This window comes from Phaseolus vulgaris, chromosome 11, assembly GCF_000499845.2.
Source record: "Phaseolus vulgaris cultivar G19833 chromosome 11, P. vulgaris v2.0, whole genome shotgun sequence".
Lineage (NCBI taxonomy): Eukaryota > Viridiplantae > Streptophyta > Magnoliopsida > Fabales > Fabaceae > Phaseolus > Phaseolus vulgaris.
Window position 1 is genome coordinate 1,726,244 of NC_023749.2, and position 19,979 is coordinate 1,746,222.

Here is a 19,979-nt window from a genome sequence, read left to right on the forward strand (position 1 = left end):
TGTTGTGCTTTTAGTACATTACATAACCAAATGGAAAATATAAGTGTTTTTTATACATTTATTTTCACATTTTGAAAAATATTTTCTAAAGATATTTTTTTTACGCCACTTTTTAAAATAATATATTGATGATTTTTTTTTTAAATATTATCATATTTTATATATTTATTTTTACTTTTTTGCGAATTATTTTATGAAGATATTTTTTAATTATATTTTTTCATTTACATAAACAATATTTAATATATAGATCAAAGTGTTTTTTAAATATTATCATATTTTATATATTTATTTTCACATTTTGTAAAATATTTTTAATTTAGCTATCAATTTTTTGTCACATACTAATTTTTTTTTCTTCCTGTATGTATGTTTGCATTGCATTACTGATTTTTGGTTTTCTTTATTTGTTTGCAACAGTGTTTTTACAATTTGTTTTGCTTTTAGTTTTGATTTATATTTTAGAATTTTTTAAATAATTTTTCTAATTTTTATTATTTTTCTACAGTTTAATACATTACACAACAAAATTAAAAATATAAATACAAAAGATGAATAGTAGAACGACAAAACCAAACTTGAAGCTAAATATTGCAAACATAAGACGAAGAATGACCATGGAACAAAGGACAAATGAACTATCTACACAAAGCAGAAGTTATAGAGGAAGGAGATTGAAATCAATTCGACATTTGGCTCGATCAATCAATAATGCAGGTAACAAAGATGTTATATATACATTTAACTTTTCACAATTATTACTTTTAAATTTTGTTTATATAGTTTTATTTATTCCTTCATTTAACTTGACATTTTAAGGATCTAACAATATCGAGGCAGCACGAAGTAACACACATGTTACTGAACCTGGTTAGTACACTTCTATGCATAAGATGCCAATTTTTAAACAAATATTTTAAAAGACAAATGGAATATACGAAGAAAAACTTATAGAGAAATGACAAACAATATTATTCATATCCCAATATTGTTTTAGGAAGGAGATTGACATCTATTCGACATTTGACTCGATCAATAAATAATGTAGGTAACCAAAATATTATATAACAAAACATATATTATTTTGTAATAATTATTTTAATATATAATTTTATTCATTCATTCTTTTAACTTGATATTTGAAGGATCTAACGATAACGAAGCAGCACCAAGTAACACACATGTTACTCAACCTGGTTAGTATACTTTTATACATAAGATGTCAATGTGTGACAATGTCTGTATCTACATTTTTATTTTTATTTTCTTAAATTTATATGTATCTACACAAATGTAGTGTTGTCAAATAATACAGATACACAGACATTATCAAATATTATAAAATACAAATACACTGTAAAATATTATAGAATACATATACACATAAGCTTATGAAAAAAAATAAAAAATATGAATACACATAAATTTATATTTCATTTAAATAAATATCAATATACATATAATAATAATAAAAATAAAAACATAAAAAATGCCGATACACAGGCGCGCGAGAGCGCCTGTGTGCCCCGCTAGTAATTTAGAATAACTTTAGCGTGAAATAATAAAAAAACATTTATCATAAATGTATAATATAATTTAAGAATTCAATTCTAGTATAACTTATAAATTGCATAATATTTATTTTGGAGATCGAAAAGACTAAAACAGTAGTAGTTTAATAATTTAATGTCAAACTTTCCAAAAATCAATAAATTTGATAAAGTGGAAAGATATAAGTCAGAAATAAAGTACAAATAAAAGTTATTAATAGAAAATAACTAAAAAATACTTAGAAAGATATAGTATTATTTCTATTATTTTTTACTCTTTTTAAAAAAAATTAAAAAACCGTTTTACATTTAATTATAAATTTCCACAATCAAACGGTGCCAAACAAACAAAGGCATGTTTGATTCGCATTTCACCCTCTGAAATCAATATAAAAACCCTTCTTCGCCTCTTCTTCTTCTTCTTGTTCTTTCAATTTCCCTTTGCTTTTTCAACTCGTAACGGCGTCGTTTGGATAGTTTCAATCTACATTTCTCACGATCGTGGTATTTTCCATTTCTCTGTTCCTTTCTTTTCATTCGTTTGAAATAGCCATTCTGAATTGTGATTATCTTCACTGAACGAATCCTCCTAATTCCTCAGCGTGTGTTGGTGTTCTTACGTTTGGTTCTACTTTTCTTTGCTGTCGTCTGTTAAATTGGGATTTCGATCTACAAATATGTCATTGTTTTGTTGATTTTGTTAAGTTTTATGCATTTTCTTCTTATATGAACTGATGATTAAGTAAAACTAGAATCGGTTAAAGAACGAGTGGTTTATTGTGCTTCCAGGGTGTTTGGCTTTCGTTAGATTAAGAGCAATTGTTGCTTCTCTGTTTTGTGTTTTGGAAAGCGTAAACCTCTGTTTAAAGCCCATCAAAAGTGAATCCAAACACACTAAACGTTCATTTTGTTTCTTACATAATTTAAGCACTTCTGTTCAAAATTACCAAGCCGCTTTTCCTGTTCATTACAATTCTGTTTGGGTTTCAAAACCAAATAATGCACAATCCTTATTTATTATTCGGTTTGTTCAAGATTTTTTCCTTGGAAATGCTGAATGCAGAACAAGATATTGCTGATGAGGTTTCATTAATATCCAAACCATTTACAGTCTATACTGCTTTAGATTTCCTTACCTACTGAACTGAACATTCCTGGCTTGTGGAATTTCTTCTTGCTCAATGATGTGGTTGGTGATAACTTCAGTGTCATTAACTGTTATTGAATAACATGATGTATATTTGCATCTCATGTATCGATTTTATTTGTTCTATGCTTGATCTTTGCATGATACTATTAAATTTGAATCCCTTTGTCCGGACTAGTGATAATAACATTAATTAATTTTGGATATTGTCTATTATGCGAGTTATCTTTCCCCCCTCATTTGTATGTAATTTCATTACCTGTTATTCAGAATATCAAGATGATATTCATATGTGCCGTGAGTTGCCTATTTTTCTCCTTTGTATGTAATTTCATCATCTTTTATTCTTCAGAATATGGAGATAACTTTCATAAACAAGCTTGAAAGACAAGATAGTGGAACTGAAATATGACATGCTCTACCCTCTGATTGCATGAGACAAATATGGCACACGTCTGTGGAGCAAGATTTATTTAGTAAAGGACATTTAGGTTTTCCCACATAATAGTTTTGATTGACACCGCAGGCCCGGCTGAAATTAAAGAAGTTATTGCAATGGATCTTAGCTTGGCTAATAATTCTTCATCGCCTCGTCCCAGATGGAGAAAAGTAGCATATGGTGGTATGCAACCTGGTTATTCAGAATCCACTGTCAAAGCCCCAGGGGTTCTTAAGAATCCAGCATTGACCAGTTGTATCTCTGTAAATGCTTCTGTAGTCGCCTCTGTTTTTATTGCTTCTCGCCTTCCATCAAGACTACATGTGTTCGGTATCATGTTATTCTCATTGCAGGTTTTCCTTTTTGCTCCACTTGTCACTTACTGTATTAAAAAATATTCATTCCGCATGCACCTATGCTTTTCTATCAGTTTGATGGCCATGACCTTAAGTTTTGTGTACATGCTGCATCGCCTCCTTTTTGTGGTGCTACTTAGTCTGTTGGTTTTTGTCAATGTGGTTTGCCCTTATTGGCTTATAAGGATTCAGGAGTACAAGTTTGAGATCAATGGACCTTGGGATGAGGCTAAACTTTGTTTTGATATTACAGACTGATGTTACATTGTTACATTGTTAGTACCTTGTATGTTGTTTAGGTTGGAGTATAATTTGCTGACTGACCACTTGGACTAGTTTTAATTTTATAGTTCATGTCGGGGGAGGGTGGGAAAATGATGATTGTATTCATGCTATAAAGAAGGATTACCAATGATGGTTTAAAAGTTGTGTGTACAATGGAAGTACATTCACAATTTAGAGTGTCATTCATTTTTGACACATGCAAACAAACTAGTTTTGATCCCTTTTTCACTACATTCTCTCAAAGAAATAAATAAGTTCTTAATCGCATTAGCTCTTAATATGTAAGGCGTATTGTGTATACCTGGTAATTTTAAAGAATGTTGGTTACAGAATGACGTCTCATGGATGTTGAGGTTAAAGTAAGTAATGACTCATGAATTTGAAGTCATACCAACCTCTTATCTTAGGTGCAAAGTGTATACAGCAATGTATCTTTTCTTCGACACTTTGTATATACTACCCAACAACACTAGTATAGGCTTTTCATTATTGTATCATTTGAGTATATATTAGATAGATAAGAAAAAAAAGAGAGAAGACATTTGTTCCATAAAATCTTTTTGCTAGAATATTTATTTCCATGTGTTAGGAAGTTAGAAAAAGTTACCTTTTATACAATCTTTATTTTCACATGGAAAATAATACTTTTGACAACCTTAAAAATATGATAGAATAAAGTATATTAGAATTTAAAGTTAAAAAATAAAATAAATTATTATTTTGTGTAGTGGGTGTATTTTATTTAAGAATTAAATATGTTTTTTATTCATGCACTTTCACACAAAATTTAGTTTAAACTTTAGACTTTTTTAGTACGTGTAATAGGGAAGATATTCGAGCTTTACCCAGCTCTTTTTAGTTAACAAACTGATTTTTAGTGTGAACTAAGATCTTAAAATGTTTATCTTATGTTGACTCATCATCACAAATTTGGATGTTCTAATATTATAATATAGTTTACATAAAAAAATTTGTTTGTTGTGTAAGGATTTATTTCAATAGTTTTTTTACGAAAGGCTAAAATTTAAACTAAGGACATAAATTAATTTTTTGTTATAATAAAAGTATGAAAAACATATTTAGCACTTTATTATGTGAAGGTTATTTTTAACGAAGGGATACTTTGTAGAGGCTTGAGGATGCATGTGAGTGATAGGAAGGGATTGGAAGGTGGAGGAGTTAGTCTATAATTTGGAGATTTCTCCTAAGGGTTTCACTTTTTTTTCACCGTGAATACTGAAGAACAGTGAGAGGACCATATATGTTATACCAATTGATATTTTTTTCCTCTCCTGCGTTAACCTCTTGAATGAATAAATAAAAGTAGATCTACGTTTTCATTGTACAGTTTATGACATGCAGTTTATCCTTTGTCAAACAATATTAACCTTTTATTTCACAGTCATCTTGGAGAATAGATAACGGATTAAAAGTTGACAAGCTTCTTTTCTCTGAAGCTTTCCACAGTTTCCCTAAAACTCACTTCCAAAGGAATAAGCTCTATTCCCAACTCCTTCTTTGCCTTATCTGTGGAAATCTGGTATGTTGGTATATACGCCTCATCTACCTCACACCTGAAAACATTGTTCACATTTTAGAAAGTGCAAATTTATAATTAAATGCAAAAAGCTAAATATTTAAATGCTGCATACACACAAAAAAGAAAGTTAGAAGTAAAGGTGGGCAAAATATCTAAATTATAAAATCCAATCCATAATTATCCATATTAGTTTTAATTCATTTCCATATTTTTGGATTTTAAATCCAATCCATTTAATTGGATATAGATTAGATATAGATTTGATATATTTTTGGATTATCCAAATTGCATAATTGCATTTTAGGACCGATGTCGAGCCAAGCGGGCGCAAGCCAATGTCGAGTTTCCCAGGCCCAGATTGATGTCAAGCTAATCGGGCTCGAGCTCTGGGTCTATGTAAAATCAATTGGGCCTTGGTTAATGTAAAGTTTCGCTGGTGTCAAGTTTAGCGAGTTGTCTGGGTTCAGGCCGATGTCGAGTTGTCTGGATTAGATGACTCGAGCTGATGTCGAGTGAAGCGGGTCCAAGCCGATGTCAAGCCGAGTCAACTTGGGCTGATGTTGAATAATCCAGGGTCAGGTTGAAGGGTCAGGTTGATGTCGAGTCAATTGGGTCGAGGCGAACTGGCTTGGGCCAATGTCGAGTCTCCCAAGCCCGAATGTCAAGCTAATCGAGTTGTGGAGCTGGCCTGGGTCTATGTAAAGTCGATATGGCCCTGGTCAATGTGAGTCCGGCCGATGTTAAGTTGAGTGAGCCCAAGCCGATGTAGAGTCGTCCAGGCCCGGATTGAAGTCGTCCAGACCTGGATTGATGTCGAGTGGTCCTGGGTTGATGTCGAGTGGAGCAGGGGCCAATGTCAAATAATCCAGGCTTAGGCCAATGTCAAATAATCCAGGCCCGAGCCCATGTTTGGATCATCAGGGTCGGGCCGATGTCGAGCCTCTCGGGTCAGGCCTGGGTTGAATCGTGCAGGATCAATGTGAGTCAGGCCGATGTAAAGTCGTTCAGGCCCAAATCGATGTCAAGTGGACGAGCATGGGTTGATGTTGAATTGAGCAAGCTCGGGCTCTGAATCGTCTATGTCGGGATGATGTCGAGTCGATTGGGCCCGGGCCGATGTCGAGCCGAACGAGACCAAGCAATGTCGAGTCTCTCGAGTACGGGTCAAGCTGAGCAAGAGTCTCCCGGACCGAGCCTCTCGGGTTGAGCCTTAGGGTTGATGTTGAGTCGAACGGGCCCAAAACGTCGAGTGGAGCCCAAAACGTCGAGTGGGGCGAGCTCAGGTTGATGTCAAGTTGATTAAGCCCTTGCTAATGTCGAGCCAAGCAGGCTCAGGTGCGTTGTCAAGCCGAGCAGGTCTAGGCCGATGTCGAGTCGAACAGGCTAGGCCAATGTCGAGTTGAGCAAGCTCGGGCCCGTCTGTCTTTCGGGCTCGAGCCGATGTCAAGTGGAGTGGGACCGAGTTGATGTCAAGTCAATTGGGCCCTGGCTAATGTTGAGCCGAGCGGGCCCAGGCCGATATCGAATTGAGTTGGTCCGCGTTCAGGTTGAGTCGACTTAGGCTCGATTCGAGTTCGAGGCATGTTATTTTGTGTCCATATCAAAATGGATTTAATGGAATTGACAAAGTGTATTTAATCTAATTAACAAAAAAAATGGATATGGATTATTTGGATTTGGTAGGATTTTAATCCATGACCACCCCCTACTTAGAAGGAAACAAGACAAGATTTTTCAAGTTGGAGTTCTAATTATTAAGTATGCAATCATGGCATACTTTCAGTTGAAGGGTGAATATATATTTTCAGGTTTATTATGTAACTAAGCTTAGATAATAAAACTCAAAATAAGCTAAAGAGATTGCAATAAAAGTTATTGATGTTAACTTGCAATAAATTGATTTATTTTATCAATTGAGTTTTCAAACAAGCCAAGAGATTGCTACGAAAGGAGTTTAATAAATGGGGATTCCAATGCATGCTTTATAAAATTAGACTTACTTATCTGGAATTTGTAATGTAGGGTACAAATCACGTAAAATCGTAGCAAGCTCAGAGTAGTGTATGACTCTCTCAGACAAACAGTATCTTCCACTAGCTGAAGCGATCTCATAAGCCAGAATATGAGCGTTGGCAACATCTTTCACATCGACCCACCCAAAACATTTATTTTGAAATGGTTTGCCTGCATTAAATAAGCTAAAGAGTTAGTGTTTGTTTGGCAAATATATTAAAGCAATTCTCCCACTGTGACTCACTTTGTAATATAAATTTGTAGGCTATTAAATTTTAAAATAAGTGGTCCCTAGTTTTATTAAGCAAAAGTCAAATCTAACCTGGAATATATTTGAGGCACATGGCAAATCCATTATATTTTAACCTAAGTAAAAACCCTAAACCTTAGTAAACAGGTAATTTACGACTCTAGATTCAATCGCCAAGTTATTTTTTGAATCGAGAATAATAATTTTGTATAGAATAGCAAGATTCAAGTATAATTAAAAATTACTTCAAATATATCATCATGTAAATGATAAACTGTAAACAGTTTAAAGTAGAAACAATTAAAACAACTTAACAGAATTCATACAAACAAAGACTATTAGATATATAGAAGGTCTTTGCTTTAGAAGAATGAAAATGAAACACAATTAATTACTTAAATAGAGTACATGCATTAGTGACAAGTATGATAAATTCACAAGTGTTTCAAAAATATTTAAGGTCCCACGACTTTTAATTTTTTCCATGAGAATTGATGAAAAAGTAAAATCATATGAATTAAGATTCACTCATGCATCGTATCTCTAAATATAGAGTCAATTAAGATTCGTGTTGTGATATGTATCAGTAAATAGAAAATAGTAAATACGAAAATATATCGAAATTTTTCTGCAGAGATAAGTTAGTGTTTAGCAAGCATTTTATTTATTTCTTTTCTCACCAAATTTTAACATTAAACACCATGCATAAGATAAATCAACAACTCGATGATATCAAGTGCACAAATCGGTCCAAAGATTTATTTTGTTAGGCATTATTAGTTCAAAGATTACTTATATCAATATAGACTACATCATTCTTCAAATTTATCCCAAGAAAATTCAGTTCTCCGAAAACTAAATTCATAAAAACTTGAAGGACTAGACTGAATATTAAACCAATCTTTTGAGAATCAAAATATTAATCTATTGTAATAATTAACTTTAAGCACAATACTCCCTTCAAAGGAATTTGTTCTGAAGTCGCACTTATTTTATGGCAATGTAGTGTATTGGGTTTCAGTATATTGCAGGTTTTACTAAACTAATCCTGACTAAAGCATTATCAATGAAATAGGATGTTTATCTATCTTCTTTGAGGGTGACAACCCGCTGGTTCCGAAGTGGATTTATTTAACTTACAGTAGAAACTTGTGAGTTATTTTAAGCCTAAGGTATCCTAATTCTAACCTTTGAACGTGGTCACCCCATAATATCATGTTGAGCAAGTCCCAATAATTCTAACCCTTCCTCCCCACAAAAAAAAATCCCCTGCCTTCGTTCCCAACCTCCAAGTTTTTTGCTACGAGATAAAGGAAAACTTGAAAAAAAAACAATTCATGTTTGACTGAACAGTATCAAACTCACATAAACCCCATGGGTACAAAACCTAGACTAGAGAAGATCCAAACTACAGCAGTAGTAATGCTTTAGAAGATTCAATAATCATTAGGCACCTTAATCTTATCTAATATCACAAAACACCTAATAAAAGCATTGAACATATTTGGTAATATTCAGTCTGTCTAGTTATTTAGAGACTTTTGAGACCATTAATAATTAGTGATGTGAGAATATGCGTCTTGAACTTATTATGATTTAAATGAGAAATGTTCATGCCTTAAACATAAAGTTTAACTAAGAATTGTAGTTATTGTTATATGATCATTTTCTTACAATATTTGCCTTTCCATATTTTCTGTTTCCCTTTTTCAGTTGCAGTTCGAACACATGTAAGTCAGAATTCCAAATGCAGGAAAAGCAGATAATAGAATTTTAATACTGCATAACTTCAAGAGTAAATAAGATTACCATTTATCAGGTTTAAAATTTGCTCAACGCTTTCATTAATCTCTGCTTGTAAGAGAGTTCCTGCTACCATTGTCGGGTTAATAACAACCATGTCAATGTTGTTTTCATTTACAAATTTCCAGGCAGCATCCTCGGCCAAAGTCTTTGAAAGCGAGTACCACAACTGCAGACAAAAATAAGAAATGGCAAGAAAATCAGCAAGCATGGTAACATACTCTAGAAGACAATTTACTACAGAATATTGGAACAAATATATTGGATATCGACTTAAAACATAGACAGTACTAAACAGTTGTTGAATAATGTTAAAACTTGAAAAGAAGTTTTATGGCTCATCTCTTCCACTACAGTACGCACAGGTACAGGTGATGCCGAAGTGAAGTCAGTAACAGCAGCAGTCGTTGTGGTGAGGGGCCATAGATTTCAGGGAATTTTATCATGTTAAAATTTGGCCAAGGTTCAACGGGAGGAAATTTATTTAGTAACTTTCTATTACTCACTTTTTATGCATATTTGTCTCATGGAGAAAGATGATAAGGAGATAAAACTGAAAGAAGAGTGACAACATGTTAGGAATCAAGTGTCAGTGCAGGTTCCACAAGTAGAAGTAAGAAAGTTAAACAACATATAAGGAAGAAGACACATAAGGTTTAGGTTGGAGGTGATATCAATCCCTTATGTGGATTTGGATCAGATTTTATTGTTGTGAGATCTCCGTGGTGAATACTCTCAAAAAGTCCCAACACAACAGATGAAAATAAAATGTCTCATTGATTAAATTTCTACTCTTCCCCTTTCGTCATTGTTATAGATTTAATTGTCACCTGAAACCGGTAAAAATGGTTGAAGACTTATCTGTCATGTTAATGCGACAATCAAAAGGTTGATCTTTAACCCTGAATATAAATATTTTTGAACAACCAGAGAATCGGAAAAGTTAAGAATGAATTAGCATCCAGTTCTTAGATGATGCCAAAAGAAACACTGAAGGTGGTCAAATCAAAACATCCCCAGAGTGGCAGAGCATTGCTTAAGTGAATTTGATTGATAATTTTACTATCTAAGGTTGCGTAGAACATGTATATATATTTTTGATGACGAGAACATCTATAATAGAGACTCTGAATACGTACGGACTATTTCCGAAGTAAATTGAGATGATACTTCCTTTATGCAGAGTAATAACTTACGTTATTTGGTAAGATATAAAAATTTTGTTTAGAAAAAAACAAATTCCATTCAGTTTCCAACTTAGGACAAACTACATCAAAATCATATATTCCACTTGGGCTTCAGGATTTCATTTCTACTAAAATTTAGCAAAATAGCACAAACCTCTAATTCCCTACAGACATCTGGATCTGAAAACCATGTCTCATCAAGCACTGTTTCAGGAGTTTTTGGTCTTCCATTCAATGCAACTGCAGACACAGAAGAAGTTAAGACAACCCGCTTCACAGATGGCGATTTTGCACATGATTTGAGAACATTAAGAGTTCCCTTCACTGCTGGATCAATCAATTCAGCCTGACATAGGGAAAACAAAGGTCAAAAGTGGATAAACAGGCAATCTATCTGTTTGGAGAAGGTTACGAAAAGGCCATTCAAAATCTGGATTACAAACTTTTTAAAAAAAATTCCAACTTAATTAATCACATTAACTATCAGCCATATATATGTCATCAACAACCGGAAGAAACCAAAGGCCAACGCATGAGCTTAAATTTTACAGTGTAGTTTTCATGAAGCTCACATAATTTGGCCGATGGCAAAGGAAAATTCTGGTAAGAAAAATAAAGGAGAGTAAAATAAAATTTCACAAGTGCATTCACGATGTTAAAAATGCAGACACAGAATCTGGAGAACTAATACCAATACTACTAATTATAATAATAATAAACAAGAATAATTATAATAATAATAACAATAAACAAGAATAATTATAATAATAATAATAATAATAATAATAACAAGAAACAAGAATAATTATAATAATAATAACAAGAAACAAGAATAATTATAATAATAATAACAAGAAACAAGAATAATTATAATAATAATAACAAGAAACAAGAATAATTATAATAATAATAACAAGAAACAAGAATAATTATAATAATAATAACAAGAAACAAGAATAATTATAATAATAATAACAATAACAACAACAATAAAAATAATAATAATAATAATAATAATTCTTAAGAACTTGTAAACAAGTTTGATTGGAAAGTGACTATATCAGCAGAATATTTCCTTCCAAGCGTAAAAAGAGGAAATGCAACAGCGTATCTGTCAGTTCAATACCATATGCAGTAAATATATCCTCCAATCTACCATACTTGAGATTTTCTTTTCTTTTCTTACTTAACTCTTTGGGAAAAACCGAATTAGTTTAATTTTTTTTTCCGAATGTTTTAGAAACCTAATAAGTATTGAATTATTTACAGAATAGTAAGAGTACCTGTGGATTGTTGACTACGAAACGGACAGGTGAAGCGGTGTGAAAAACACCGTCGCAGCCTTCCACGACGGAGTCGAACGAACCTTCTTCCAACAAATCCGCTTTAAACAGATGCAGCCTCTCTTTTGCTCCATCAAGGTTAACCAAGTGCGACACCTTTTTCGGATTACCTACATAACCATACCATTCATATTCATACCAATAACCAATTAAGAGATAGGGATTAGGGTTTAGGAATGGATGGAACTGACCTGGGTCGCGAACCGTTGCTCTGACTGTGTAACCACGTTGAAGAAGGAATTTGACGATCCATGAGGCAATATAACCAGAAGCACCGGTCACGCACACTATCTTCTCCTTCTCCATTCCAAGAATAGTATAATATTATTGTTTCAACTAACTCACTCTACTTTTCTTTTATGTAGTCTACTCAATAATTGATTTCAGACACTACGGAAAATAAAACATTTTGGGATTTACCCTTTTAAAAATAACTTATGCATTACTTTTTCTAGAATGTTTTTACTTTTCGGAATTCATTAAATAAGATATTTTGATAATTTTACCTAATTTATGGGGGTGCAGAGGGAAATTTGATGGGCTAGGGATAAGCACAAAGGAAGCTTCCTTAATTTAAAAAATGTTAGTATTGTTTTTCTTCAATTTATTTTTAATATAAAAATCATAATAAAATATTATTATATTTATATTAATATATATATATATATATATATTAGTATATAAAATAAAATTTTTAAATATCATATTAATATACATAAAAAGATAAAAAAATGGTAAATATTTCTCCTACCCAACTTTTTTTCTAATTGTATTACACTGTTATTAGACTGCATTAAGAATTTTTATATTCTTTGTTGAATCGAATTCTGAATAGATATATTTGATTTCTACTTATATCAAAATTATTTTTTTTAACTTAACGAGCTCAAGTTATGGTGGACCATGTTGACCTAACTTTGGTCCGCTTCTACAGTTCTAATGAAACACAAAATATTCATTTTAAGAATTTATCATTTGTATAACTAATTAAAAAGTATTTGAACTTGTTTAAAAATTTAATGAAAATTAAAAAAATATTTCTGATTTATTAACCAAATGATAATTAAATTTTATTACTTTTTGAGAAATTCAAAACCATATTTATCATATATCTTGAGTATCAATTTTGTATTCCTCTATAGGATAAGATTTGTTTTCTATTTCTCCTAACTTCTAAACTCATTTTTGGAAAACCAATAATTTAGATTGTCATTCATTCAATATACCTTGGAAGTTTATCAGTCACAAACCAGACGCGGTTCAAATCTTCAACATTTATTCATCAAGGATTTGTCATGGATTAAAAGTTGACAATCTTCTTCTCTCTAAAGCTTTCCACAGTTTCCCTGATACTCACTTCCAAAGGAGTAAGCTCTATTCCCAAGCTCTTCTTTGCCTTTTCTTTGGAAATTTGGTATGTTTGCACATACGGCTCATCCACCTCACACCTGATAACAATGTTTAAGATTTGAGGAACTGAAAATGTTTACTATTAAGGGAAAAAATTCATTTTGTAACTAAATACTAAAGTTCTATACCTTAATTTATGGAAAAATTAGATACATATCTATTTTTAAAAACATTAAACTACACAAACTAATTTTCACTATAAGAGAAGTTTGATTAAACTGAAAGCTTATCAATGCAGAATCTTTCCATTTGCAGCTTGATTTGAGTTTTCAAACAAGCAAGTAAAGCACTGCAAAGAGAGTTTCAAAGAATGGGGATCCCTATTCATTTTATATATAATTAAACTTACTTATCTGGAATTTGCAATGTAGGGTACAGATCACGTAAAATCCTTGCAAGTTCAGATGAGTGTATCACTTTCTCAGTCAAACAGTATCTTCCACTGGCTGAAGCAATCTCATATGCCAGAATATGAGCGTTAGCAACATCTTTCACGTCGACCCATCCGAAAGCTTTATTTGGAATTGATTTACCTGCATTAAATAAGTTAAAGAGTTAGTGCTTGTTTTGCAAAACCAGTTCACTTGGAACACATGTAATCCAAGTGGTTGAGTTCTATAAAATACTTAAACTCTTTCATTAACAGTGAACAGTTTTATACATAATGTCTACTCACAAGTACACCATCCATATCCGGAACTGTCCCAACAATAACAAAACAAGAAAACACAATAAGAAGGTTGAAATAAAGCACTTTTCTTAGCACTTGAAGGTTCTATGCATAGAGAATACTCACAGTACAGTGTACCATCTAACCCAGAATGGTCTAGAACATAAACTAAGGGAGTGATAGAAAAACCATTTAAGGAAAACCACTAAGACAATTACAACAAATACGCACTAGTTTAACTTGTCTTAACATTACTAGATTGTTTTTAGTAGATAATCTTCTCCATCAGACAATCTAATCATTCGACTGAGCTATTCAGCAGACGGTCTGTTATACATGATTTAGTATCAATCATCACATGTATATATAAGAAAAGGAGATAGCAAAATCTTCATACAGCATAACTAGACAAGTACATAAGAATTACCATTTATTACGTTTAAAATATACTCAATGCTTTCATTAACCTCTGGTTGTAAGAAAGATCCTGCCACCATTCCTGGGTTAATAGTAATCATGTTGATGTTGTTTTCATTTACAAATTTCCACGCAGCCTCCTCAGCCAAAGTCTTTGAAAGATGGTACCACATCTGAAGACATAATAAGAAAATTAGCATGCGCGGTTAACATACTATATAAGATTATTACGGCATGTTGGAACGGATAGAGATTGTCTACAAAATACAAGATCGACATTACTAAACAGTGGTTGAATAATGTTCAAACTTGAAACAGTTTAAAAAGCTTTATGGCCCATCTCCATCTGGGAGGAAATTTTATTACTCTCGTTTCCCCTTTTTTCGCTGTTAGAGACTTAATATAAACCATTCATGAATTTTTCATCCAACGGCCTAAGATTTAGGGATAGTTAGTTCAATAGTTCATGACATAGTATCAAAACAGTATTTTGTTGTTTTCTTTTGATATGTTTAATTGATTAATGCAATTTGAAGTAGAAAATATGACCACCTAAAGAAAAGAAATATCCTTTCCCATAGCCAAATCACTTGTCCTTCTAATGACAGACTCCTCGAAAGATTGGACCCAGAGATTGTCACCGGGAAGGACTCCTCGACATTGAAGGATTTGACATCTTGACAAAGATGCAAATCTAAAGAAACAAAGAAATCAGCATCCGGTTCTACGAACAGAAGGATGTCAATAACAAACAGATGGTCAGAAACCAAAACATCTTCGGAGATGTTGAATTTTAGGGGAGGTAAGAGAGAGAGGGAGAGAATTGTTAAGCTAAAATTGGTTGATAATTTGATTGTCCAACACTTAGGTTGTGTAGAACATCTATATAGATAGACCCTTAATAGACTTGGTAGACATCTCCTGGGTAAAAGGTTGGTGTTGCTTCTTAAATACTAATTCTTACAAAAATTAAACACATTTAACATGCCACCAAGAACTATACATGACCTGCGCTCAGACCCTCTTACATGCCAAATGATTTATGTAAAATACCCAATAACAATTTTTTCCTACTAAAACAAAACAAATAGAGAGCTATACCTTAAAGACTCAGTTGACTTCACTTGATCTAGTGACAACTGAATTTCGAAAAAGTGAAAGATGTTAGGTTCATTGAAGGGAGACACCAGGAAGATTCGGCAACAATGAGTTGCGAACAAATTCATACAAGAGGCTAGAACACAACCTTCAACTCAAAACCTTAAGATAATAGGTTTATGGTTCTTCTACTTATATATCGTCCATCTTACTCATTTTTACCTAACTCACATTGAATTCCCATCACCTTTGGCACTTTCTAAATCCCTCTTTTTTTTATCCTTTCTTTGTTTAACTATAGCTGTGGTCATTGCTGTCGTGGGTATTAATCATTATTTTCTTCTACTGATTTTACAGCTTAGCATGGTTAGCAGTGGCAAAGGAAACAATTTTCAACAATCATAAGGATACGGATCCTTATGATTTAAAAGAAAAGGAACAGATAAGATGAGATTTAAGTTAATATAACAATGCAAGACTGTTTCAGGCAATGTTATTCTAACATTTAGGAAAGACATCCAGTTCAGTATTATTGGAAAGTGATTTTTACTAATCTTTGGAAAAGTAATGTCTTACTCTATAGTTTAAAATACTTCTCATAAACGTATGGAGTGTAAAAATCCCCCACTCTTGGAATTAATACTAACATGTCTTACATTCATGATTAGCAAACACACATTTATGCTGTTCGTATGTAGTGATAAGGTACATTGTTTTAGATGAAAAGAACATGTTGTTCATTTCCCAGCTTTGATCAAACCACTTCAAAAACACATTCCACCTAAATAAATTTTAGCAAAAATTATTACGAACCTTTAATTCCCTACAGACATCTGGATCTGAAAACCATGTCTCATCAGCTACAACTTCAGGAGTTTTAGGTCTTTCATTATATACCACTGCAGCTGTAGAAGAGGTGAAGACAACCCGTTTCACAGATGGTGATTTTGCACATGATTTGAGAACATTAAGAGTTCCCATCACAGCTGGATCAATCAAGTCAGCCTGAAACAAGGAAAACAAAAGTTAGCAGGGGACAAACTTTTGAGTTTTTTTTTTCTCTCAAACAAACAAAAAAACCAATGATCCATTTAGAAAGTCAGCAAAAAGGTCATTTACAATCAATACTACAAACATTTTAAAAACTTCAAGCATCTAAAAAAAACAATCCAGCTTAGTCATTCAAATCATCTCTCAACCCATATATATCTTAAATAACAGGACCAAGAAAAAAAATTGATAAATGAATTGTAAAATAGAATTTCAACAGTGCATTGACCTTTACAAACATGCAGACACAGAAATTAGGGATCTTGGAGTATTTCTAATGGAAGCAACTCTTGAGTTGCTTCATACATAGCTTCACACATAAAAATATGTTTGTGATTTCCACTGTGCCTCCCAGTTTTATTCCGGTGAAAGAAACTTCAACGAATTTGAAGTAACTTAAAAGTGTATATTTTTTTATGGTGGTTGATACTGAACAATAAATTTTTAATGTTAAACATTCATCTCTTATACAAAATGCTCATCTTTAACACCTCTTGCCACATGCCACATTAACTCTCAGGTGAAATTTTTCAAGATTTCGGTTCTTCAAGTCAAAAAATCATTAACTAACACAGATTCTTTAAGTCAAGCCTTGTTATTAGTTTTGTGCAGAGAGGGAACACCTTATCCTCAGCTATACATTTTCTTCATTCAAATTCCATAATACTAGTAGTTTAGACATAATAGGTGTTTCATAAAACTTAAATTTTAAGAAATAGATATTTCGAATATATAAATTATAATATATTAAATTTCATAACAAACAATTATTATGGACATATAAATTATGTTTACAATAAATAAATACTTTGGTTATATTATATTAAGATTTATAAAAAATCATTAATTTGGACATAATTTTAACTTTGGATATGTGATGAATTTGATACAATGTTATTTTTAATTGTTGATAATTTTTTTAAATATTGAAATTCAATTTAGAATAAATATAAAAAAAGGTTAAAAGATAAATTATATTAAAAATTTATGATAAATAATTAATTTAAACATACATATTTTGTTTTAGATTTATGATAAACAACTAATATTGCGATACAACGGTAATATCATTCAATTAATTTTATTCCAATTCTTTATTATTATTATTGTAAGAAAAGAGTAATTTGATCTAAAAATATAACTGGTTTAAATGAAATAAAATATAAATATTTTATTAATTAAGTTAAAAATTCTATGAATAGAAAATTTAATTATTCAATCTTCATTTAAAAAAACTATTATCTTTCTCTGTACAACTAAATTTCATGCACTCATTTATCCATTTCAAGATCAGAATCTGTCATAGGAATGTTATCATAGAAAAGAGAAGATATACCGATCAAAATTTTGTTTAGAGCAAATTTTTTTTTATGAATGTTTATTGGGTTGTTTAATAAATTAAAATTTAATATATATATATATTAATTTAAATTTAAATATGTTAAATAAAATATATATTACATCTATAACAATATATAATCCATCTCTTTGATATATTATTTTGATTTAGGATTAATTAAGTTTTAATTCTTTTATAAATTTAAGAAATTAAACACTAAATTCTTTTATATTTTTCTAAACAAATTTTCAATAAAAACAGTAAAAGTCACTATTTACATTAACCAAACAGACTTAAGATGAGTAGACTAAACAAGATTAGAACCATAGACAAAAAGATTAGATGAGACTTAATTGAAGATTCTTAACTTTATAAGGAATTAAAAACATAATTAAACCTTTAATTTATAACAGTGAAATATACATTTAGTTTTAACAATATCATACAAGATAAGAGGTATAAAGTTACTTTACAAGATAAATCATCTTTCTTTTCTATCCATTAATTTGTATCCCTTTCTTCTTCTTTTTCTTTATTTCTCTGTTTCTTTCTTAGAGATGATGAAATTTTAAAAAATTAAGAAGTGGCGGTAAAAGAGGGAAGAGGATTTGGTAACCTACTTCACAATAAACAGATGCATGATTTCGATTCCACTACTCACTGATCTAAACTAATTGTAAGAAAATCTAACCATAATCATCATCAACTATTGCAACCTGTGGATCTTCCACTACGAAACGGACAGGTGAAGCGGTGTGAAAAACACCGTCGCAGCCATCCACAACGGAGTCGAACGAACCTTCTTCCAACAAATCCGCCTTGAACAGATGCAACCTCTCCTTCGCGCCCTCTAGGTTAACCAAGTGCAAAACCTTTTTCCGATTACCTGCATATCATATCATATCACACCATACACATTCATTCATACGAACTATTGACGAATTTAAGAGATAGGTATTAGGAATCATACACATTCATTCATATGAACTATTAATTAATTTAAATAATAGGTATTAGGAATCACACACATTCATTCATATGAACTATTAATGAATTTGAGAGATAGGTATTAGGAATCATACACATTCATTCATATGAACTATTGATGAATTTAAGAGATAGGTATGAGGAATTAGGGATGGATGAAACTGACTAGGGTTTCGAACAGTGGCTCTGACGGTGTAACCGCGTTGGAGAAGAAAATTGACGATCCACGATGCGATGAAACCAGAAGCACCGGTGACACACACCACCTTTCCTACGCCGCTGCTCATCCTTGCTAATACTGAACCAATCGAAACCCTTATTTTGAAAGCACTTTCTCAAACAGAAAAAAACTCGTTTCGTACCATTTCAAGAGTGTAACGGTCGTATTTATACATGTTCATTAGTGTAACGTTTCGTACCATTTCAAGGTTTGGTAAACTTTACATAATAAAGATAGCGCCAAGAATGTTTATGGTAGGTTGTTGTTTAAAATATGATAGGGGAGATAATATTGTTAAAATATTTAAAGAGTATAATTAATAATAAATATAATTAATAGATTCTTAAAGACAATATTTTATTGATGGAATATTTTCCAAACAAGAATGCTAAAGATGCAATCCTAACAATTTTGTTGGATTTTCAAGAAGTCTTTTCTAGATCTTGCTTATGGAATAGTTAGTGTTTGATCGAAATATTTATTACTAAAAAAAATATTAACAATTAAGCATGTGTAAGTTTGATCTTTTTGGATTCGATTTCAATAATTAGAGTAAAACATGATAACTCAATTCATTTAATATGTGAATTTTGATAATACTAATCGGACATTGGATCATCATAATGCGAATCATGATAAACTAAAACAAGGCCTAATACAAATCATAATAAAGAGTGAGAAATTTACAAATATTAAATTAAAAGAAATTATGAAAAAAAAAGTAAGAGATAGATTAAATACTCTGAGTTAGGATCTCAAAATTTCTAAATCAGAATAAAACTTTTCTCAATTTATAAGAAATATAATACTGTATATATTATTCATTTTTACATCAATTTTTTATACTCCTTTAATGTAAAATTACATATATAAAT

At 31.5% G+C, this 19,979-nt stretch overlaps 3 protein-coding genes across 3 annotated transcripts; 1 reads left to right on the top strand and 2 right to left on the bottom strand.

Moving 5' to 3' along the window:
- Window positions 1–3,252: 3,252 nt before the first annotated feature.
- LOC137821750 (phosphatidylinositol N-acetylglucosaminyltransferase subunit C-like) lies at window positions 3,253–3,750 on the top strand. Its single transcript, XM_068626501.1, has one exon. The coding sequence runs from the start codon at window positions 3,253–3,255 to the stop codon at window positions 3,748–3,750; it is 498 nt and encodes a 165-aa protein (XP_068482602.1).
- Window positions 3,751–5,111: 1,361 nt separating this feature from the next.
- LOC137832291 (cinnamoyl-CoA reductase CAD2-like) lies at window positions 5,112–12,455 on the bottom strand. The gene is made up of 6 exons (XM_068640371.1): window positions 12,105–12,455; window positions 11,854–12,023; window positions 10,725–10,916; window positions 9,390–9,552; window positions 7,318–7,501; window positions 5,112–5,351 (listed from the first exon to the last, which is right to left on the bottom strand). Exons 1-6 carry the CDS (start codon window positions 12,217–12,219, stop codon window positions 5,204–5,206), a joined length of 972 nt encoding a protein of 323 aa, XP_068496472.1. The 5' UTR covers window positions 12,220–12,455; the 3' UTR covers window positions 5,112–5,203.
- Window positions 12,456–13,013: 558 nt separating this feature from the next.
- LOC137832288 (cinnamoyl-CoA reductase CAD2-like) lies at window positions 13,014–19,248 on the bottom strand. The gene is made up of 6 exons (XM_068640360.1): window positions 19,051–19,248; window positions 18,614–18,783; window positions 16,322–16,513; window positions 14,421–14,583; window positions 13,673–13,856; window positions 13,014–13,361 (listed from the first exon to the last, which is right to left on the bottom strand). The coding sequence occupies exons 1-6, from the start codon at window positions 19,169–19,171 to the stop codon at window positions 13,214–13,216; spliced, it is 978 nt and encodes a 325-aa protein (XP_068496461.1). The 5' UTR covers window positions 19,172–19,248; the 3' UTR covers window positions 13,014–13,213.
- Between the last annotated feature and the right edge of the window lie 731 nt (window positions 19,249–19,979).

Bases quoted from the DNA above. Each gene is read 5' to 3' on its own strand.
- LOC137821750 (XM_068626501.1), top strand. From the start codon at position 3,253: ATGGATCTTAGCTTGGCTAATAATTCTTCATCGCCTCGTCCCAGATGG.
- LOC137832291 (XM_068640371.1), bottom strand. From the start codon at position 12,219: ATGGAGAAGGAGAAGATAGTGTGCGTGACCGGTGCTTCTGGTTATATT. The intron at 10,917-11,853 runs GTACTCTTACTA...TCCCTATGTCAG, and splicing joins TCGTAGTCAACAATCCACAG to GCTGAATTGATTGATCCAGC. The intron at 7,502-9,389 runs GTAATCTTATTT...TATTTAATGCAG, and splicing joins AATTTTAAACCTGATAAATG to GCAAACCATTTCAAAATAAA.
- LOC137832288 (XM_068640360.1), bottom strand. From the start codon at position 19,171: ATGAGCAGCGGCGTAGGAAAGGTGGTGTGTGTCACCGGTGCTTCTGGT. The intron at 18,784-19,050 runs GTCAGTTTCATC...TATGATATGCAG, and splicing joins AGCCACTGTTCGAAACCCTA to GTAATCGGAAAAAGGTTTTG. The intron at 16,514-18,613 runs GTTGCAATAGTT...TCCTTGTTTCAG, and splicing joins TCGTAGTGGAAGATCCACAG to GCTGACTTGATTGATCCAGC.